This window comes from Microtus ochrogaster, chromosome 4 (assembly GCF_000317375.1).
Source record: "Microtus ochrogaster isolate Prairie Vole_2 chromosome 4, MicOch1.0, whole genome shotgun sequence".
NCBI classification, from domain to species: domain Eukaryota; kingdom Metazoa; phylum Chordata; class Mammalia; order Rodentia; family Cricetidae; genus Microtus; species Microtus ochrogaster.
This window is the reverse complement of record NC_022011.1, coordinates 39,061,441-39,082,635: the sequence shown is the minus strand read 5'-3', so window position 1 is coordinate 39,082,635 and position 21,195 is coordinate 39,061,441. Positions and strand designations below refer to the sequence as shown.

The following is a 21,195-nucleotide window of genomic DNA, read 5'->3' as shown; positions in this document are numbered from 1 at the left end:
CACCACTGCCCTACCTGGGCCCTGGGAGCTTCTCCACCAGGACCCTGGTGCCCAGTGTCCATCCTCATCCGGCTGAGAGTTCTCCTTCCGCTCAGTAAGTGAGGGCCAGGGCCCAGGCCTCTAATGGCCAGCCTCCCTTCTCAGCACCTCACTGGGGCCTGGACTAGCCACTGCCTGTTCTACAGAAGGGCCAGTGCCCACCACTCTGAGCAGGGAAAAGGCCAGGGGTCTCCCCAGATCATTTCCTCATTACAGTACCCCTCATCTTCCCTAGGCTTTATTAGGAGGAACTAGGCCTACGGCGACAGAGCTAGTGGGCTCTGAGGGTGGCCCCCGGTGTCTTAGAGGTGTGTTCCTGTGTGTGTGGTGTTCTGTGAGTGTCCTGAGGGTCTCGGGCTGATCTTCCAGTCTTGGCATCTTGCTGCCTGAGTGTCTGGGTTGCCTCTATGAAGGTATCTGAGACTCCATAGATGTAAGTCTGTGTTTCTGCTGTCAGTCTGGGCCAGTGTCTACTTTGCTTCCTTGGGTAGATGGATGAAGGGCTGTAAGTCACTATAGTGGTATATGGGGCGAATTAAGGGTTCAGTGGAACCATGGCTTTCAACTTGGAAGCCCTGGGGGAAAGGGCTGAGGTTGATGCAGAAAGGTGGGGTGGCTTCTTGCCCATCCCCCATCCTGCCAGGATGTGCCCACACTATCCAAGAGGCCCCTAGTGGGCTCTACCCTAGCGTGCCTACTCAGGAGCCCAACCCCCATTCCTTCACTCCCCGCTGCCTACTGGCCTCTGTGGCTTGGTGTATTTTGTGGCTTTTGTTTTGTTTGTGTTTGTGTGTTTGCTATGCTAGAAATGAACGCAGAGCCTTACACTGGGTGTGGTCCTGCCACTGAACCCCATTTCCTCCCCAGTTTCACTTTCTGAGGGTTCCTGTCTGAAGGGGATTTGTTCATAAACTGTATAGCCCCCATCCCCTGCTCTACAACACAGGCTGTGGGTTCTCGGGTGTGAGGACAGGGCCTGACAGCCTCTGGCTTTCTCTCCTTCCAAGATTCATTCACACAGTTTTACCCAGGAACCCTGGTCTGTAGGACCGGATTTTTTCCCAAGGAGGGAAGTGACTTGCCTGAGCTAGGACAGGACAGCCAAGTCGGTCAGATTCCGTGCCTCCCTCCACCGGCTGAACGACTCTGGTTGCTGCAGTGGGTCTTCAGCTTTGTTCGAGCACCCTAGTTCAGCATCCACAGAAGCCTGAGCCACCGGGTGAGATCCACACAGAGTTTTAGACCGGTGGGCTCTGCCAAGGCATAACTTCTGTGCTTCCCCACTGCGGCTTTCTGGTGTTCATGTCCAGCCCCCAGCACTGTCTTCCACCCTTGGTGGCCAAGCGGGCTGGGCGGGATTGATCAGGCCTCTTCAAGCTCTCTCGGCCTCAGTTAACTAACTTGAAAAGCCGTGTGGTCTGGTAGATCTTTCCAGCTCAGAGCGACCGCTCTACCATCTCACCCTCGACTGCCGGGAGCTCCTCCTCCCCCTACACTTTAGTTAGAAGAGAGCTCACAGGGGCGCAGGGGTGCAGCTCCCCGCCTCTGCTTTTAGGTCTATGCCCCCTTAGAGCTCAGGCTGCTTACCAGACCTAGGGATGTTGCAGAGTGGGATGATCACGTTTCCCATTTCCAGACGAGCATCCTGAGGGAGACTCGCAGAAATGGGGTTCACCCCAACTCTTATTACCCACTCCACCGCATCACTCGTCCATCCGCAGCCACCCTCTGGGAGCACCTGACTTGGATTAAGAAACAGAGCCGGAGTGGGTGCTTGCAGCCTGAGTAAGCAAATGTCAACTCGAAAGCTTACTTTCTACCTTGGCCTCGTGACTTACCCACGTCCCCTTAGCCACTTCCACAGAAAACACACTTCCACCGCAAAACGACCAGCGTTCCCGTCTTGGCCCTGGTCACCCCTAAACTGGACTAGCAAACGGGAGTTCGCCTTCTCTCTGCGTAGGCTGTGGCCTGAAGCTTCCCGGCGCACGACGCCTGACCAGATTCCGTGGTGTTCGGGGTCCCTAATTCCCTTAGAATTCGCGGGTTTCGGAGGACCGAACTGGGGCTGGAGGGCCGGGGGGGTGAGAGTGAAGGCCAAGCGGATCTGTGGGGAGGACGCGGCCCGCGCCTCCGCCCCCGGATACCGCACGCGCGCATATAGAGCGGCCACTCTGGCCCCGCGCGGCGGGTTCGCGCAGCGCGCAGTGCGGCGGAGGGGCCCGGGTCCCAGGTGCGCCTCGAGCGGCCCCGCGGGCGGCGGGCGCGGGGAGGCGGGGGCAGAGCGGGCCGGTCTCCCCGCCCCCGGCCCAAGTGGCCGTCATCGCGGGCGGGTGGCGTTGCGCCCGGGTGCGGCTTCATTGCAGGCGGCGGCGCGGCCGAAAGGTGCGGGGCGCTGCTCGCGGGAGCGGCCTGGGTGGGCGACGCCGTCGTACGGCTCTCGCCGTACTAGGCTACGGCTCTCGGAATCTGGACTCTCCGCCTGAGGTTTCCCGCAGCCTGCACCCCAATCTCTGTTGGACGCCCGCGCCCCGTCTCCGCCCGAGGTCTCAGCCCAGCGCCCGCGACCCTTTTGCGCCCTCCACTCCTGCTGCCGGCCCGACGTCCCGGGCTCGCTGGTGGGTGCCGTCGCTGCGCGGCTTTGTCTGCGGACCCAGTGGCCCGGCTACAGGGTTTTCTGCCTCTCGGGGTTAGCCCCTATCCCTCCACCGGGCCACACCTCGGAGGTCGCTGCCCGCACCGCCGCCCGCCTAGAGTCTGTCTACAGGTCCCCGACCCTCTCGCTGGGCACCTCCGTCTCTCCAGGTTTTCCGTCCTTGTCTCTGTCACTCTTGCTGTCTCCATCTCCTTAGGGATGTCTCTCGTTGCTCGGTGTCTCTCCCTGTGTCTCTGTCTCTCTGTCTCACGGGTTTTCTCGTTGAGTCTGTCACTCCGAACCTCTGATCCCGTCTCTTTCGTTACCCAGCATTGGTCTTTCATCTATTTACTATCTACCATCTTTATATCATCTGTCGGTCACCGATCATCATCTGTCCATCATCTATCTGACCTATCATTTATCTATCATCCATCTACATAATCTACCATCTATCAGTATCTCTCTACCAACCAGTATCTATCAACCAACCATCTAGGAATCTCTCCCAATGTCTCTAGCTCGGCATTCCTCTCTCCTTCGCCCAGGATCCTTTCTCCGTTGAGCATTATCGGCTGGGGTCTCTCTAGACTTGTTTCTGCCTCAGGTCTCTGTCAAGCCCCCAGACTACTCCAGTTGCACGCCCCACTTCACCCTGATTGCTTGGCGTCCGTCTTCCCCGCGCCCGAACCTATCTGATTTTCTCAGAATCGGGGTTTTGTTTTCAGACAAACGAATCAGAATGGAAACGCATCGAATCAGAGAGTCCCGGATCGGGTGCGGCAGAGGCGGCGTGGAAACAGCACTGGAGCGCGGAGGGTGGCTGAGCTGCGGCGCGGGGACGCGGCTCGAAAACCCCCGCACCACACCGGTGCTGTGGGCCCTCCCGGGCGCACAAACCAGGGCAGCCCCAGGCCAGTTGCCGTCGGCCCGTGCTGATCCGCTCCTCCTTCCACAGGCGGACGCCGCGGGCATGGACTATTCGTATGACGAGGACCTGGACGAGCTGTGTCCGGTGTGTGGTGACAAGGTGTCGGGCTATCACTACGGGCTGCTCACGTGTGAGAGCTGCAAGGTGAGCGCTAGCAGGGAAGGGTTAAGCTGCAGGTAGCAGGGGTGCGGACAGTGACCGAGGGTCGGGACCTGGCGTTCACTCCCTTCCTCTCGCACAGGGCTTCTTCAAGCGCACAGTCCAGAACAACAAGCATTACACGTGCACCGAGAGTCAGAGCTGCAAAATCGACAAGACGCAGCGTAAGCGCTGTCCCTTCTGCCGCTTCCAGAAGTGTCTGACGGTGGGCATGCGCCTGGAAGGTGCGCGTTCTGCACACCCGGGACCCCTGACTGCTGACCGCCCCAGGGAGTCCCGGGCGGGCCTGGGAGAGGGGCTGAAAGGAAAGCGGCATAGTTTCTGGATCCAGGTGACTGGCCCCTTGGTGTGACGTTAGGGCCCCAGCTCTGCAGGGAAGACAAGCGCCAGAAGAGCCCTCGCAGGCAGAACCTGCCTGGGTTCAGTTCCGAAATATCAAAAGACTTCCCGCACGGTGGGCCAGCCTGCAGTCCCAGGAATGAAGAGTCTGAGGCACGGTGATTACCAGTAAAGGACAGCATACTGAGACCCAGTACTCCCTCCTCCTCCCTCACTAGGGAGTGAGCCTTTCTCCAGGACAGAGCAGAGCCCCAACAGACCCACTTTGTGAGGGGCCACCCTATATATCTCCACACTAGCCAGAGTCGAAGGTCTCAATAACTTGAATATTCAAATTCTAGCTTATTCAATTGTAGGCTGGGGACCCTGAGCAAATACCTTAACCTCTCTGAGTTACAGATGCTCTTATCTGAATAATGAGCTAAAAAGTAATGCCTGCCCTGTGTCGGTGGGAAGACTGGGGGTTTACAAAAAGCTGGAGTTGCCTGCTGTGAGGGCAAATACTCTGCAGGATAGCTGTGATTGTCGTTATTATCACACTCTCTGCTGCTATTGGTCCATCACTGGCCACCCTGTGCATCTGTCTGGCTATCTGTCCAGGCATTTAAGTTTCGCAGGAATTGAGATTCCTTCCCATGCATTCTTAGTGCAGCTCTGAGAAGGTTGGGGAGGGGAGGCGGACAGTGGCCTATCCTTGCCTCTTCCCTACCCCTGTTCCCTATCTCTGCTCCAGAGAGGACAGCAATGGTCCATCAGGAGAGACTCAGGCTCAGAGAGTGGACAGTCCTAGCTTCTACCCCGCTGGCCTCAGTCGGGCTGAGCGCCCAGAGAGCAGCTGTTGGCTAAAGTTTTTGCAGGAAAGGCTGCAAAGGCTGGGAGAGCTGTGGGACCTAGAGAAGGACTCAGATTGAAGGAGGTACCCTGTCCTGTGCCTGGAACCACCATGCCTACCTCCAGGTCCTGAGTGGGCAGAGAGCTAGCGATCGTGGGTGGCAGAAGCCTCTGGGGCAGCCTGAGGGAGCAAAGCAGAATGGCTGCCTCCCTGCAAGAAGGTCTGTGTCGGGCAGGCTCCCAAGCCCTGAGTTCTGTGAAATACCACCCCTCTCTCCAACTTTCTCCCTTCCCTCAGAGCTTGGGTGGGGTCCTGTCTGAGCAGGGGTTGGAGCCACACTCAAGCTGCAGAGATGCACCTGTTAAGTCTGGCCGGTGACACATTCTTGGCCAGAATAAAAACATCTGGTCAGCAAAATAGGTCCCTTTCTCCAACACTGAACTAGGCTCCAGAGTAGAAGGCAGCGGGGGAAGCCCCATCATCTTGTACCAGGAGCTAGACAGAACTAAGGAGGCTCCAGCAAGTAGCTGGGCCCCCGTGTTGAGCAAAGCAGACTAGGGCCCCTTTTCCTCACATTTCCCTGCCAGGCCCTAGGCTGGGCCCATGAGCCCAGAGCTGAGCCCCAGGTGCTCTCAGCCTGAGGTATACTATGGGACAGGACAGGAGGTTCTGTCTGCAGGAACTCTTGGACTTCCTGGAGGTGGCAACCTGGCCACTTGGTTATGCTATAAGACAGGAGATGTGGGAGTCAGAAAAGGGTTCCAGGCAGAGGGAACCAATAATTGAGGACAAGGTGGGTGAGAAAGTGTGTTAAGTGGAGGAACAAAGGAGTAGGGAGGAGGGGAGAAAGATAAGGAGGTGGAGAAAGGCCTGGAATGCCAAGCTAAGGTTATGGCTCTCACCTGTGGGCAGAGGAGGTCATTGAGTGGAGGTGAAGAACTGCGTGTGTGTGTGTGTGTGTGTGTGTGTGTGTGTGTGTGTGTGTGTGTGTGTCAGAGACACAGATATATCCTTTCGGGAAAAATCTGTGAGTAGTTGGGAAGGTGGAAGCCGACTGACTGCTCTTGCTCACAGCTGTGCGTGCTGATCGAATGAGGGGCGGTCGGAACAAGTTTGGGCCCATGTACAAGAGGGACAGAGCCTTGAAGCAGCAGAAGAAAGCACAGATTCGGGCCAATGGCTTCAAGCTGGAGACTGGACCCCCAATGGGGGTGCCCCCGCCACCCCCTCCCCCTCCGGACTACATGCTACCCCCTGGCCTGCATGCCCCTGAGCCCAAGGCCTTGGTCTCTGGCCCACCCACTGGGCCACTGAGTGATTTTGGAGCCCCAGCTCTGCCCATGGCTGTGCCTGGTACCCATGGGCCTCTGGCTGGCTACCTCTATCCTGCCTTCTCTAACCGCACAATCAAATCTGAGTATCCAGAGCCCTATGCCAGCCCCCCTCAGCAGCCAGGGCCACCCTACAGCTATCCAGAGCCCTTCTCAGGAGGGCCCAACGTACCTGAGCTCATACTGCAGCTGCTGCAGCTAGAGCCAGAGGAGGATCAGGTGCGTGCCCGCATAGTGGGCTGCCTGCAGGAGCCAAGCAAAAGTCGCTCTGACCAGCCAGCACACTTCAGCCTCCTCTGCAAGATGGCTGACCAGACCTTCATCTCCATTGTCGACTGGGCACGAAGGTGCATGGTGTTCAAGGAGCTGGAGGTAGGTACTCCCCACAGACCCCTGGCCCTGGCTCCAGCCACTCCCCTCGGCTGCCCTTTGGATGGGCAGTCCTACCCAATGGCTTCCGGCAGTGTCTGGAGAGGTACTACCACAGGAGCCATTGCAGCTTCCTGGAGCCCACTGCCCCCTGCCCATCCCTCTCCCTGTCTCTCCTACGTCCCTTCTGTGACTTGAGGTGTTTTGGTACCTCCATGTTCCTCGAGCCTTTGCTTCTCTCCTAGTTTGGGTTCCTACAGGAGACCCTGAGCTCCCTCAAAACACCTGTCTTGTCCCCCGAATTGCCAGCCTATGCCAGAAGTAGGTCCAGCCACCATATTCTCTCATTCAGAAAGCACACGATCCCTGCCACCTTCATCTGTCATAAATGAGGCTCTAAGTCTATGACTTTGGGTGTTTGTGGGCTGAAGTGAAGGAACCCCTGTCCCTGTGATAAAGTGGGTGTGTGCACACGCATGTGTGTGCATGCACAAACGTGCAAATGCAGAACAGCTAGATAGAAAATCTTTTCTTTGAACTGCCTTTTTTTTAACTAGAGTTAGTGCACATGACACTAAGGAAAGTGGAGACATAGCAGGAGGAGCAGAGGCTAGACATAGGAGGAACTTCCCAGGCATTCATCTGGTCTTGTGAAGACCCTAAGGCCTGAGAGCTGACATCTTACGTTCACCACCTCCAAGACTCCAGAATCTTGACCAAGCCTCATTGCTGCTGGCATGGGTACAACTCAAGCCTGACCCTCTTAGGTCAAGCCCCCCTGGTTGTTCTGAGGCTAGCTATAAACAGCAGGGCCACTGCCCTCCCTGCTGGAACCACTGCAGCCTTGAGCGACCGTCAGTGCTGACGCCACTCTGCCTGGGCTTCCTCTGGGCATGTGGCCAGATGGACGGGACACTGCCTGGCTGGCATGGAGGGGAATAAGATGCAGCATGAGCATTCTGAGCCCTATAGGGGCACCCCAAGGTTTATTTAACCCAGAGGACCCTGGGAGTTAGGAACTGAAGACCATGGCTCTCATTTTCACTGTGGAGGGCCTGCCATGGCCAAGGACATGCCATGTCCCTGTCTTGGGTGACTTCTCTTGCTGGTTCTTCTAGGCCAACTGATGTAGGAGATGAACATAGGTCAGATAATGGGTCCTCCCACCTGTCCTGTATTCATGGCTGAGTGCTCTGGAAGATGACACCCCCACCCCTAGACACTGCAGACATCCCCTGCACAGAGAGTAAGAGGAGCTGAGCATTCCCAGCTTTCCAGGACTCTGGATCCAGGGGCGGGGCACTTCCTCTGGCTGCCTTCCTGGTATAGGGGGTCCAGGTCACACAGGATGGGAAGGGCTTTTGTCCCAGCCTTGCTGAGTGTTTTTTCCTGCTTTTTGGCTTCTCTGTGGCCCAAATCTTCCTGCTTCCCCTTCCCAGAACCTGTGAAGGAGCCCAGGAATCCTAGCCACTGTCAGCACGGTTTGTGAGGGGCCTTGCAGAGAAAGAAGCCCAAACCCAGCCCTTGCAGCCCCTCTTGAGCCATGGTTCCCCAGGCTGCTGGGTCTGTGACACAGAACCCAGGCATGCAGGTCAGAAAAGCCAAGGACACCCAGTGAGGTGCTTCTCGCCGTGACACATTAGCTGCTCTCTGTCTCCAGGCAGGATGCATTTTTGGTGTTGGGAGAGGAACTCTGTGGCACTGAGCCTGGGTGACTCCTGAGACAGGAGAATGACCTGGACCAGGAAGCTAGAGGGGATGTCTGGACTGTGGGTCCTGGAGATCAGAGCACCCAGTGGGAAAGTGCTGCTGCATCTGAGGGCTTCAAAGATCTCCAGAGATGCTCAGAGACAGGTCAGGGCACCCAGCCTGGAGGACTTAGCACGTAAGTCTGCTCTTCTGGCCCGTTTTCTTATTTGTAAGGTGGGAAGGGCTTAATATTTCTCTAGAGGCTTGTAAAGGCTAGGTAAGCTAGAACAGGTAAAGAATTTGACATGTGGCTCAGTACACAGGAAGTCCCATCAGTGGAGTTGGCCCCTCCCTTTCTGGTCTGCCCCTTTGTAGCATGAAGGGTGCACACTTTGGCCCTGATAGTATACCAACATCTTACCTGAAGCATGGTAGACTTGCCTTCACCAGGTGCTCTGCATGGTTACCGTGAAGGGCAGACTGGAGGAGGGGATAGCAGCTCATCTTGACATCTGTTCCCCTCAGTGTTCCACGCTGCCTCCCCCCAGGGAGCCCCATTGGTAGCAGATAATCGCTCAGATAGATGGTTTATTGAGACACAGTAAGTCTGTCAGTACTGGGCTGATAAACAATTGCTCAGCCAGCAGTGTGCCATGGCCAGCCATGGCATGTCAGACCCTGAAGAATTACTGAGCTTGTTGGCCTTGCCTGCCAGACTGATCAGACCCCAGGGGCTCCAGAGAGGCTGCTAAGGGAGAGGTCAATGCAGTGCCATCAATACCCTTCCTGGAGGTAGACTGCAGTGTCAAGGCTCAAAGATTTGTGGTGGGCCAGAGGAGGGCCCAACAGACGGGCCGGGCTGGCCAGGGACCCCAAACCAGAACTGCAGATGACCTTGTTCCCAAGGTGGCAATAGGAAGTGGAAACCGGATCTTTGGCTTGAGAGACACGCTTACACATTGATTTCTTGTGGAGGGGCTAACAATCGCTGTGAGTGTTGAAGTTGGATGTCTATCTGTCCATCTCCCCACCCACAGGAAGAGGTGGGCATAGGAATGGCAGGAAAATTTGCTTGGCCAAGGAAAAGATGGAGCCTAGCATGCTCTTCAGAACCTTTGGGGCTGATACAGATCTTCTATGCAGTGAAGATATGCACAAGAGGGAGGTGCCCTCTCCCGTCACAGATCAGGAAAAGAGGGCTGAGGGAAGTGCACAGCCAGGTAAAGGGCTAAAACTCAGATTTGGAGAGCTCAGCATAGTGCCCACATTGCAGCCCAGGGCCGACCAGCCTCCACATGCTGGGCCACCCAGCCCCAGGCCTGAGGTCTGGGCAGAGTCTGCTCCAGAGCTGGGTACCCAGGTCACTGTGACCCCTCTGCCTTCTGCCAAGGCTCAGTCTGCTTATCTCCTAACGCTCCTCTTTATCATTTCTCCTGCCCCGCTTCTTCCTTCCATCTGGGCACAAGGGTATCTGCTCCTTTGGTGAGATGGGGGTGGAGCATCCCAGCCTTGCCTGGACTCCTTCTGGGTCACCCACATGGGCCTCTGTTTACTTTGCTGCCACCCAGGCACCCAGCAGTTCTCAAGGTCTTCTAGGATCTTCCAAGATCCCCCTACCCAGTATCACCTACATGGTCCTGTCTGATGATGGGGAGCAGCCCGCAGAGGCTGGCTCTCTGTTCTGACAGTGATGGGGTCAGCACAAACAATGGCCTGGGTTCTTGACAGAAAGGAGATGGTAAGGATTGACAGAAACGGGTCCCTCCTACAGGTCTCCTGCACTGCGTGTTGGGGCCGTAGTGAGCTGACAGGGTTCTGAGGAGTCTGCATGACTGTTGGGCTGCTCTTTCTTTTTGACCCTCTCTTAAGGTTACTATTGCTGTGATAAAACACTATAACCAAAAACAATTTAGAGATGAAAGGGTTTATTTGCTAACGTATCTTGATTCACAGTTCACTACGGGAAGCCAAGGTAGGAACTCAAACTGGATAGGAACCTGGAGTCAGGAGCTGATGTGGAGAACATGGAGGGGAGCTGCTTACTGGCTTGCTCAGTCTATTTTCTTATAGAACCCAGGACCACCAGCTTACAATGGTGGTGGGTTCCCCCCACATCAATCACTAATTAAGAAAATTCTCTACGAGCCTGCCTATGGAGGCGTTTCCCCTCTTGAGGCTCCCTCCTTTCAATGACTGTGTCAAGTTGACATAGAACTAGCCAGCACATCCGCCTTCTCCTTTCTCCCTATCTGCCTGTGGAGGCCCACAGAAGAGGGAAAGGCTGCTATCCCAGAGGACAGGGCTAGTTCTTATGTCTAATCATCTCTCCTTGGGTCTGGTTTGAGGTAGAGATGAATGTTTTATGGGTCATGTGCACCTTCATCCACCTCTCACTGATGCCTGAGGGACCAGCAGTGATGTGGAGGACACCAGTCCTGCCCTTGCACACGCCCAAGTACCAGGGAAGACAGGCATGGATTGCTGCCAACCCAGTTCCAAAAGGTGGTGAGAAAGAGGGGCTGAGAAGGGCTCCATGGAACCAGTCTACAGGAGACTCTGAAGCCCTGGGTGGACAGGGCGGCAAGGGAAAGTTGTTTTTATCCTGGCTGTAGAGAGAATGGACCTGGAGCCACACTCAACTGGGCAACTTTAGGTAACTTGACTAAGTTCAGTGCTCAGTTCCTTTTCTCTGTAAAACGAGTGATAACTGCAAACAGGGCTGACAAGTCACCCAGCAAGACTGATGTAGTCAGGGTTAGTAGCCATTGTCATGCGTGGTCCGGGAGCGCTGGGAAACCCACATGGCAGAAGAAGAGAACCAACATCCACAAACGTGTCCTCTGATTTCGGCATGTACTGTGGCACACACACACACACACACACACACACACACACACACACACACGTAAATGTAAAAGGATTATTTTAAAAAGAAAGGCTTTGGGCTGGGTGGGGAAAGGAGGTGAGTGGAAGTGAGGATGGGGAGGTAAGGGTAGGGAGGGAGGTTGGGTATGCAGGGGGGGATAAGAGGATGATGACATGTCCCCGGCTGCCACTTGCCACGGTTCTAAGCAGGACTTGCTCCTGTCAGGGGCATCTGCCCTTTCCATGGGAGGATACAGCTACCCCCAGAGTTAGGGGACACTCAACAGGAGCTGTCCTCTTCGGGGCCCAAGGTCCAATACACCCTGATGGTTAGGATCCACCTTGGTCATTGTTCGGTTATTGCTGTGGACCGCTGAGGTGGCCATGAGCCAGGCAGCCCTTCTTCCTTCCCCAGCAGCCTAGACACCTCCGCAGCTCCCCCAGGGTCCTTTTTAGGGTAGCTGTGGCCACAGGTCCTCCCCAGGCCAACAGTACAAGGGACAAGGGCTGGTCTTCACAGTATTAGACCTTGATCTTTGAGGTTTAATGGGACCGGTCATCTCCACACACTTGAATCACTGAACCATTTTGAAAATGAAGGCCCAGAAAGACCCTGGGACATGTATAAGTCACAGAGCTTGTGGGAGACAGAGCTGAGACCTGAAAGACGCCCTCCTTGGACCCCAATAACGTAATCAGGTGGGCAGCTGGGGCCCATCTAAGACTCTGAAGGGCCTGAAGGCCAGGCCCCAGATGGACTTGTGCGTGGCTCTTCCCTGCAGGTGGCTGACCAGATGACACTGCTGCAGAACTGCTGGAGTGAGCTGCTGGTGTTGGACCACATCTACCGCCAGGTCCAGTACGGCAAGGAGGACAGCATCCTGCTGGTCACTGGGCAGGAGGTGACTGAACTGTTCCAATCCCCGGCACTGCATGGTCCCAGACCTTTCCAAGCTGACTATGCACACCCTGAATTCCAAATTTGGGGATATACACTGGCCAGACCTCTCTGTGTTCTGGAACCTTTGAGAATCCAGAGTGTGGGATGCCTTGTAGGACATCACAGGGGGATTGGATCTCCCCAAATAAGGCAGAGTTGGTTAGCTGGTGCCGGAGGGATGGGTGGCAGACTGCACTCCCACATATAGAAGCAATAGGATCGAGGACTCTGAGAAGGGTTCAGAGTACTGCCAGGGGCCTGTGGGGTGGGGAGTGTGAGATGGGGTTGCTGGTGAGCAGGCAAAAATCCCTGTGGGCTCTCCATTCTCATAAACGATGAACACGCGAGCAAACAAATCACGAATGAATGAAAGAGAGGGTGAAAGGCGAGAGATCAGTCAGAATTTGGCACCTTTTAAATAGAAAATATACCATGGCGGGGGTGGGAAGGCATGGAGAAGGCTTGAGAGTTCCTGAACCCCCACAGGGGGGACATTGGGGTTGCTAGTAGGTGTAGGTGAAGGAGCCCACAGGGCTGGGTCTGGAGACACCTTTAAAGGAGACACAGGGAGTGTGTGGGAGAAAGAAGACTGGAGACAGAAGAGGGGACACAGGCAGAATAGTGGGCGCAGTGGATGTTGTAATGAAATGCAGACTGGCCCTGCTTCCCTACCTCTGCCCCTCAGGACCTGTGTCCTCAACCTGGTTTCTCACCGCCCAGGTCTCAGGCCTTTGGAGCAGGATTGGGAACACTAGTCTCCAGTGGTGACTCTGGGTGACAGAAACGCAAATACAAGATCTGGGATATGAGTGAGGACGTCCTGAGTGTACCCAACACCTATGTCTGATTGTGTGACTCTGCACATACAGAGATGCGTGGGTGTCCATGACTTCCTGCCACTGTGTAAGCTTGAGTACATGTGCAGATGTGTCAGCATTGTTGTGAATGGTGAAGGGCGGGAGTGGGTGTGGGTGTGCAGACATGAGTGCTATAGCCTCAGCGAGCAGGTAACTGTGTGTGTGTGTGTGTGTGTGTGTGTGTGTGTGTGTGTGAGTGTGTGTGAGAGAGAGTGAGTGTGTGTGTGAGTGTGTGTGTGCGTGCGTGCGAGTGAGTGTGTGTGAGTGAGTGTGTACGTGTGTGTGAGTGTGTGTGTGAGTGTGTGTGAGAGAGAGAGTGAGTATGTGTGTGTGTGCGTGCGTGCGTGTGAGTGTGTGTGAGTGAGTGTGTACGTGTGTGTGAGTGTGTGTGTGTGAGTGTGTGTGAGAGAGAGTGAGTGTGTGTGTGTGTGCGTGCGTGCGTGTGAGTGTGTGTGTGTGTGGAGACAGAGGGAGAGAGAAAGAGCACTGTGGTAATAGACTGGGACCTATCTGGTGATCACTCAGGTAGAACCACCCCACTGCCCCCTCCCCTGCCCCAGTTAGCTGTACAAGAACAGTTCTCACAACTGGGCTGGCAGCAGCCCTTTGTGAATGAAGTATCCTTCAGCTCTCCAGTGTTCCTGCTGCCTGGTGCCTGCTCCACTGCCGCCAAAGGTGCTCAGCTTAGGCCAACAGGTGGAACAAAGCTGGCAAAATGGCCTTCAGCGTGGTAGGCCTGAGGCTCAGTGCTTAAGCCAAGTCCCTGATCAGAGCCTTCTGCCCCATGCCCTTTCACCTCTGCCCCCTCCCTGACCCACCCTCTGCCGGTGCAGGTGGAGCTGAGCACAGTGGCGGTGCAGGCTGGCTCCCTGCTTCACAGCCTGGTGCTGCGGGCACAGGAACTAGTGCTACAGCTGCATGCGCTGCAGTTGGACCGCCAGGAGTTCGTCTGTCTCAAGTTCCTCATCCTCTTCAGCCTCGGTGAGTGGCCTCTGCAGTAGAGGGTGCCAAAGACACTGGGGGCCACTGTGTTCAGAAAGCCCAAGGGATGAGGCTCCTCCTTCAGTAAGTTGCATAAGGTGCATAGTCAGGGCCTGGCTGCTTCCTGTGGGGCAGGGAGTCTAGCGTTTGTCTTTCGTGGGGTGAGGACCCTTCTGCTCCGTGCACCCAGGACACTTTAATGTCTGCTGCCTTCAGGACTCTCTGGCCTGGCTCCCATCCTGGGGTCCCTACTTTCCCTAACTCTGAGAACTACTGGGTCCCCTTCACCTGTTCTACAGACACCTGCTGAACATCTGCCTGGTGCCAGGGTCTGGGGGCAGCACAGCAAATGGGAAAGACCCCAACTGCTGCTCCCAGAGCCAGCTCCTGTTAGGGAAACAGCAAGTGGCTTATGAAGGGTGGAATGCATAGCAGTGAGATCTAGCAACTAGGAGGGTGTGCCTCAGAGAACCTGAGTCCTGCTGCGGAAAGCCTGGAAGAGCCTTAGCGGATGACTTGAAAAGAGGGTTCTTCAGCAGGGACCAGCTATGGGATAGAAACTGGACAAAATGGAGACATGTCTTTGCCGCAGTTTGTCAATGATGCTCCTGGGGAGTAGGAAGTGTTTGAAAGTAGAGGAAAGAAGGGAACTTGTAAGGAAGCCCAGTGTTCAGGTAGAGTTGGGCTACTTGCCATGACCACGTGGCTAGGGGCCCTGATCAGGCTTGGGAGGGTACTGGGCAGAGAGGAGCTATCAGTACAGTCAGAGCTTCGGCCATGCATACTGCTCCCTTAAGAGGGACCCACCTTCCCCTTTCCCGAATAACCAAAGGTACTAGGTCCAGGGTGACTTTGGCTTCCTTTGAGGTGACTTCAGGCTCCTCCTCCCTGTAAGCTTCTCAGCCTTCCCTCACAAGCTAACTTTACCTCTTATAACCTGGAGAGGTCAGGGCTACGGTGGGGAGGGCAGGAAAAGCCTGTGGAAGGGCTTGGCTGCCTGGATTCTAATTCTGGTCTCTTTGGCTTTGTGTATTGAGCAAGTCATTCGCCCTCTGAGCCTCTGTTTCTCCCTGTGTGAAATGACAGCTGTAAGTGTTCTTGACGTGCTGTAAGGATAATGAGACAGTTCTACCACAGTCTTGGCCCTTGGAAGTGTGCGCTGATGGTCTTATTAATCATCCTTATTAAGGCCACAAACAAATGAGCCAGAGAGCAAAGTGAACGAACAAACCAGGCTACGGGCTCGGTTTTTATCAAATGGTTTTCTTGTCTCTGGGCACGGGGACTTGGGTCTGGCCATGGTGGTTGAGTTTAGTGGGTCTGAAGTTGGGTGAGGATGGGGTTGTCGAGGCAGTGATCCTGGAACCTTAACTTCCTGGAGCCTAGAACGAGTGTGACAGAGGCAAACTGGATCACAGGATCCATGAGATTCCACATTGGGAGAGGTGAGCAGAGTTAGGGCAACTCTGCTTGGTCTGGATGCAGGATGAGGTGGATCCATCTGAGCCTAACCTTGTAGTGTGAATAGGAGAGTCCTGGTGAAACAAACAGAAGGATCAGTCTATTGGAAGTTATGGGAGAGGAAAGGGTAGTGATGAGGCCAGGGTGCATAGGGGCTGAACTGTGCGTGGCCATGGTTATTGCGTGGCCTTCCTCTGGGATGGCTCCCATTCTGGGAATAACACAACCACCTCACATCTGCATATCACCATACAAGGTGGGGCCCTTCTAGCAGAAGCCTGGGGTCAGATGGTAGGCGAACAGCCCAGAGCCTTGCAGCAGGCAACACCTGTACCTGGGTGATCTTAAACACAGGACTCCCCATCAGAGCTGAGCTTTCAAGGAGACTGGGACTCAAGGCAGCCTGCTTGTGGAACCCTCAGCATCACTGCACTGGGTTGGGCAGCCTGAACCTCACCCACCCCGTCCCCCTCTACACGCCTCCTTCTCGCCTGTCTCTGCAGAAGGGTGCCATTTGGCGTCTAAATAGCATCTCGGGTAGCTCAGAGGCAGGTAAGGAGGCTTAATTAAAATTAGTGCCTCTCTCCTGGCAATCGCAGTGTTTATGAAGATGGGCCCGGCCGGCATTGTTCCACCGAGGACTTAATCGAAGCTTAATGGATTGACCTAACATTCGATTTCCTGATTCCCATTGAGGCGCACGGCAGCATTCCCTTAAGCGTTTGCAATTTACCCACTGCTCCAAGCCAACAAAAGACGGACTGAATAGCAGTGCCACTCGAGGGGCCATTGTGTGCGGGGGCGCCTGCCTGAGTCACTGCTATTGGGACAACATTCTTTATGCCTTGCTGGAATGAAAGGATTATTCAAATATTCAATTAAACCGTGAAAAGGGGGCTTTTCTGAGATCCTGGGGGGCTCCAGCTCACGGAGCTAGCGGCTACTCCCAGGGTGGGGTGCCACCTCCCGCTCACCTCCGCCTCCAGGGATGTAGTCTGCAGGCTCAGGCTGGAGCTCAGTGAGGATCTTGGTCCTGACCTGCCCCATCTTATAGAAGGGAGAAACTAAGGTTCGGAAGGGGCCTCTGGCTGCAGAGCTGAGTGTCCAGGTTGTGGGACTGCTGTTCCTGGGTCTGAAGGGCAAAGGTACCATACTCAGTGGTATGTGACTATATTCCATCTCTCCGTGACAAGCTGGGAACTGGGGGTATGGAAAGTGGTTTCTTGGTGAGGGAGAAGTTAGGTCTAAGGGCATGGAGGTCTTCATTTGTGGGACCTGAGAGACCAGAGGCCCTCTGGGAGAGAGGCTGTCCCTGAAGCCGCCCTTGTTCTGCACCCTCCCCCTTCTCCTCCACTGTCATCCTGAGTCCCTGATGCTGTTGCTGAGAACAGTAAATCCTGGTAAAGCCAAGAAGGCCTCGGCCCTGGTGTCCCCGTCCCTTCCTACCCCACCATCTGAGCAGCACCCTGGCCCATCCTCCTCCTCCTCCTCAGCTCTTCCCTCTGGTTATCTTTGAGATAGATCCCATCTTTCTCCTATTATGACTGCCAATCAGACTAGCCCAAGGACAGTATGGGGGTGATGACAGGTGGTGGTGGGAAAGGGATTGAGGCAAAGGCATATGGGATCAGTAGGCATCTCTTGCTTCTATCAGCTTGGTGGAATGGCTTCCTAGGATCGCCTGTAAGTGTACTGAAGCTGGCCAGGCTACTAGGGAGCAGGTTGCTATGTAGAGCTGGGTAGGTCTCCCTGTACAGGGGCATGGAGGCAGGGAAGGGACAGGGCTCGGACCTAGGTGCAGCTCTCCAAAGGGAGCTTTTTCCTAAAGTACATGAAGATGGTTCATGACCTGGTGGCTATTCCAGGGAGGCGAGGAAGAAAATGACCCTGACTCACGCATTGGAGGGTGATGGGAGCCGGGGTGGAGGTCAGCTGCCAAATACTGCCATACGACTCAGGCCCAGCTCCGGTTTCCCTAAATCCATCTTTGGACAACACAGGCCCCAGCGGCTGTGCTGGGGGCGGCTGAGGATCACGGTTGCCAGGCACCCCAGCTTTCTTGGCGCAGTGGGTGTTAAGAGGGATTAGAGGGCCGAGAGCGCATGTTGGCCCAACTCCCCCACAGTAGAAAGACCGGGGTGCCCGAAGGGAGCACAGCAGATGAGTGACCCATCTTCCAACATCCGGGAAGCTACGGCTCAGGGAGACCAGGGTAGGCTCTGAGGGTTGGGGGCTGATGTTAAACCTCTAGGCAGGGCGTGAACTAACAGAGTCTGGGAGCTGTGATGGGCTTGAGTGACAAGGAAAAAGGCCCAAACACCCCATTTCCAGCCCCCTTCTCTGCAGAATAGGCAGGCACTTTTTCACAGGGCGGCTACTTCTAACCGACTCCAAAGACCTCTTTTGTGTCTAGCCCAGGACTAAGGCCCAAGGATGCACTGATCACAGCAGCCCCAGTCACTTTTGGTCCACTGAGCCACCTGCTCCTCTCCCTCTCACAGTGGCTGACCCTCCATGTCTCACCACGGCTTCAGGGGCTCCATTGTTCTCACAGAGCATGTCTGTGTGGGGAGGGCTGGTGAGCTAGGCAACCCGTCCATGCCCCACTCTTCCAGTTTTTGATAGCACAGAGAGAGAACCAGGGCTGCGTGTGCCAGGTCATGGTCTGCTCTAAGCCACCCATCAGCGTCATTTTAAACTTACGTTGATGGCTTTGCCTTGCGAACTTCTGTTGTCTTTCACCTCCCACTCTGCTCTGCCTTCCTACATGGCTCTATGGGCTCCACATCTGCCCATTCTACAGCTCCGCAGATGTAACTGGCACACAGCCACCCATGCCCCTCTTTCTTTCCGTGAACAGTGCTGCAAAGAAGCTGACCCCAGAGCCCTGCAGGGCTTTGCAGAGTACTCATGGGCCTGACCCCCAAGACAGGTCCTTTTGACACTGAGGTTGATAGTGATGCTGGGGACCAGCGGTGATGGCCACGGGAAGGCTTTGATGTGCTTTCTCACATCTTTGGAGGGACCAGTGCATCCCATTTTATAGAGGAGAAAATGGAGAGCAATGCACCCACTGCTGCTGCTGATCTTGGTGGCTGTCAGCTATCCATGGTGGCAGCAACAGTGATGATGGGGCTAGTGCTACAGTTTAGTGGTTGGTGATGGTGGTGGACATACTGGTGATAAAATGGATTTTCTAGGGTGGTGGCACATGCCTTTAATCCACTTGGGAGGCAGGAAAAAATAGTTGGATCTCTGAGTTCAAGGCCAGCCTGGTCTACATAGTGAGTTCCAGGCCAGCCAAGGAGATAGTGAAAGAAAGAAAGAGAAGGAAGAAAAAAAAATCACAAAAAACACAAGGACAAACCTGGGGGCACTAATCAAAGTGACTTCAGTGGTGGTGTGGTGGCCACAGGGTGGAAATAGGGAGGTTGCCGTTGAGAAGGTCATGGCAGTCTCTGCACCATGGGTTTGGTATCCCCTGGGAATGTGGTGTTTGTAACACTAGTGACAGTGTCAGCCCAGCTGTGGTAACGGCATAGTGACAGACTGCTCTTGTTGCAGATGTGAAATTCCTGAACAACCACAGCCTGGTGAAGGATGCCCAGGAGAAAGCCAACGCCGCCCTGCTGGATTACACCTTGTGTCACTACCCGCACTGCGGGGACAAATTCCAGCAGTTACTACTGTGCCTGGTGGAGGTGAGGGCACTGAGCATGCAGGCCAAGGAGTACCTGTACCACAAGCATTTGGGCAATGAGATGCCCCGCAACAACCTTCTCATTGAGATGCTGCAGGCCAAGCAGACTTGAGCCTGGGCACCTGGTGGCAGGCACTAGGTAGGGATACCACTGCCTCCAAATGACTCATTGCATTAGATGATCCGGGAGCCCTGCCCCTAGGCCCCTGCCCTTGAGCTCCAGAGCTGCGTGTTTGGGATGGCGGGCAAAGATGGGCAGGGTCTGCCTGGGGCAGGTTGCCCTCACCAGCCACTGGCACGTATCTGCCACTTAGAGTGCCCCAAAGAGGTGGCTTCTAACCACTCCTTCTTCTACCCGCCCCCAGCTTCTTTCCTGGAATCTGAGGTCCAGGTCCAGGGAGGAGGTTTGGGATTCCCTGGTGGACCTTGATGTCCCTTGGGTCAGAGGTCATCTTTTCCCTCTCTCCTGTAATGGGAGGCAGGGCAGGGGAGGGGTCTCCAGACTTCCTCCGAAGAAGAGAAGGAAGTCCACTGCTGTACACTGAGTCTGCTAAATTGGGTAGGGCCTGTTTTCCCTAGAGGGCGAAAAGACCCCTCTCCAGCCCTCCACCTGTCTAACTCTGATCCATTCCCTGAAAAAAGGCTTTGCTGTAACCATCTTCCCAGCTGTGACCTAGGGGGGCAGAGTCTGGTGGAGTCAACAGTCTTGCCCGGGCCCCGCCCAGTCACTAAGGGCTGGGCTGGTACTTAGCTGCGGGGCTGCAGTCACCAAGATTCTTTGGTATTTGCTTTTCCTTTCCCGCTGGACAGTCCTTGGAAGGTGTGTGAGAGAGAAACAGCCCGAGACAGACTGAGGGCACCAAAGTTTTCCTGGTATCTCTTTCCAAGAGTCAAGGTGGCACCCGCTCATCTTTGTGTACCCTTCTCTACTAGGACAACAGCAGGAGACCGGCAGTGGCCTAGAGTCCCTGCAGGGGGGTGGGGGTTCCGGGGACCTAGGAGGACACAGGAGTCTTTAGATGGGGACAGTGCTGAGGAGTCTCTCATGACTCCATCCTTTTGGATCCCTTGCCGTAACTCTTGAAGCTGGCCTCTCTACGTCCTGAAAGTCATTCTGCAGGGCCAGGCGCTGAGGGGAGAGGCCTAAGCCGTCCTCTGTTCTAGACTGGGGTTCCCTTGCCCTTCCTGCTTTCATGTCAGCCTTACAGCTTATGCTAGCCTGCCCAGCTGGACAAGGCTGTCTCCTGCCTTCCACCATCCTGACTCAGACACCACCTCTGCCCCTGAAATGTGTGTCCCTGCCAAGGCCAAGACCCACTACCCTGAAACAAGAAGTGCCCTTACAAGCCCAGCACCCCTGCAGCCCTGAAATAAATTTTGCAATTAGTTTCCAGTAGCATTTGTGAATTTGCATTCTGAAGCAAGATGTTGTCCCTGGGGTCGGTTCTGGGTGGTGATGATGATCTGTCTGCCATCAAAGTGGTGTTCAGCTCAAACTTCTGGGGAGGGGAGCCATTGAAATGACCCAGAGGGTAAACATGTTTAGCAGGCTAACTGGCCTGAGTCCTGGAATCCCCATGGAAAAGGAGGGAACTGACTCCCATAAGTTGTCCTCTGGCCTGTATGTCATGTTATGTATGTCAACACTGCGTGCATGCACACATAGACACACACACACACACACACACACACACACACACACACACACACACACGAACAAAGACTTGCCCAAGATGAAGCCAGTCAATGGTCCATCATGGATGGGGATGAATTCATGAACTCTCCACTCCTGGCTCAGGAGTTATTGGCTGTCAATGGTTTCTTGGAGGAGAGTCAGATTCTTTAGGGATGTGACCTCTGGGAGGCTACCCATACTCCAGTGCTCTTTTGAGAGCCCTGCATCCATGTGCATACAGGCCTTACTAAATGGACTCATTGGGTTATAAAAATTAAGGAAGACAAAGCTGGGAGGGGGATGTGGAGGGAGTCTTAGGAGTTGGGCAGTGGAAGGTGGATATGATCTAAATATGTTGAATAATATATATATATATATGCATTGAAAATATC

General features: G+C 55.0%; 1 protein-coding gene across 1 annotated transcript; it reads left to right on the top strand.

The window, feature by feature from the left end:
* Nucleotides 1-3,511: 3,511 nt before the first annotated feature.
* Nucleotides 3,512-19,596, top strand: Nr5a1 (nuclear receptor subfamily 5 group A member 1). Its single transcript, XM_013355679.1, has 7 exons — nt 3,512-3,545; nt 3,633-3,749; nt 3,847-3,988; nt 6,010-6,638; nt 11,972-12,091; nt 13,820-13,967; nt 18,993-19,596. Exons 2-7 carry the CDS (start codon nt 3,648-3,650, stop codon nt 19,238-19,240), a joined length of 1,389 nt encoding a protein of 462 aa, XP_013211133.1. The 5' UTR covers nt 3,512-3,545; nt 3,633-3,647; the 3' UTR covers nt 19,241-19,596.
* The last annotated feature ends 1,599 nt before the right edge of the window (nt 19,597-21,195 follow it).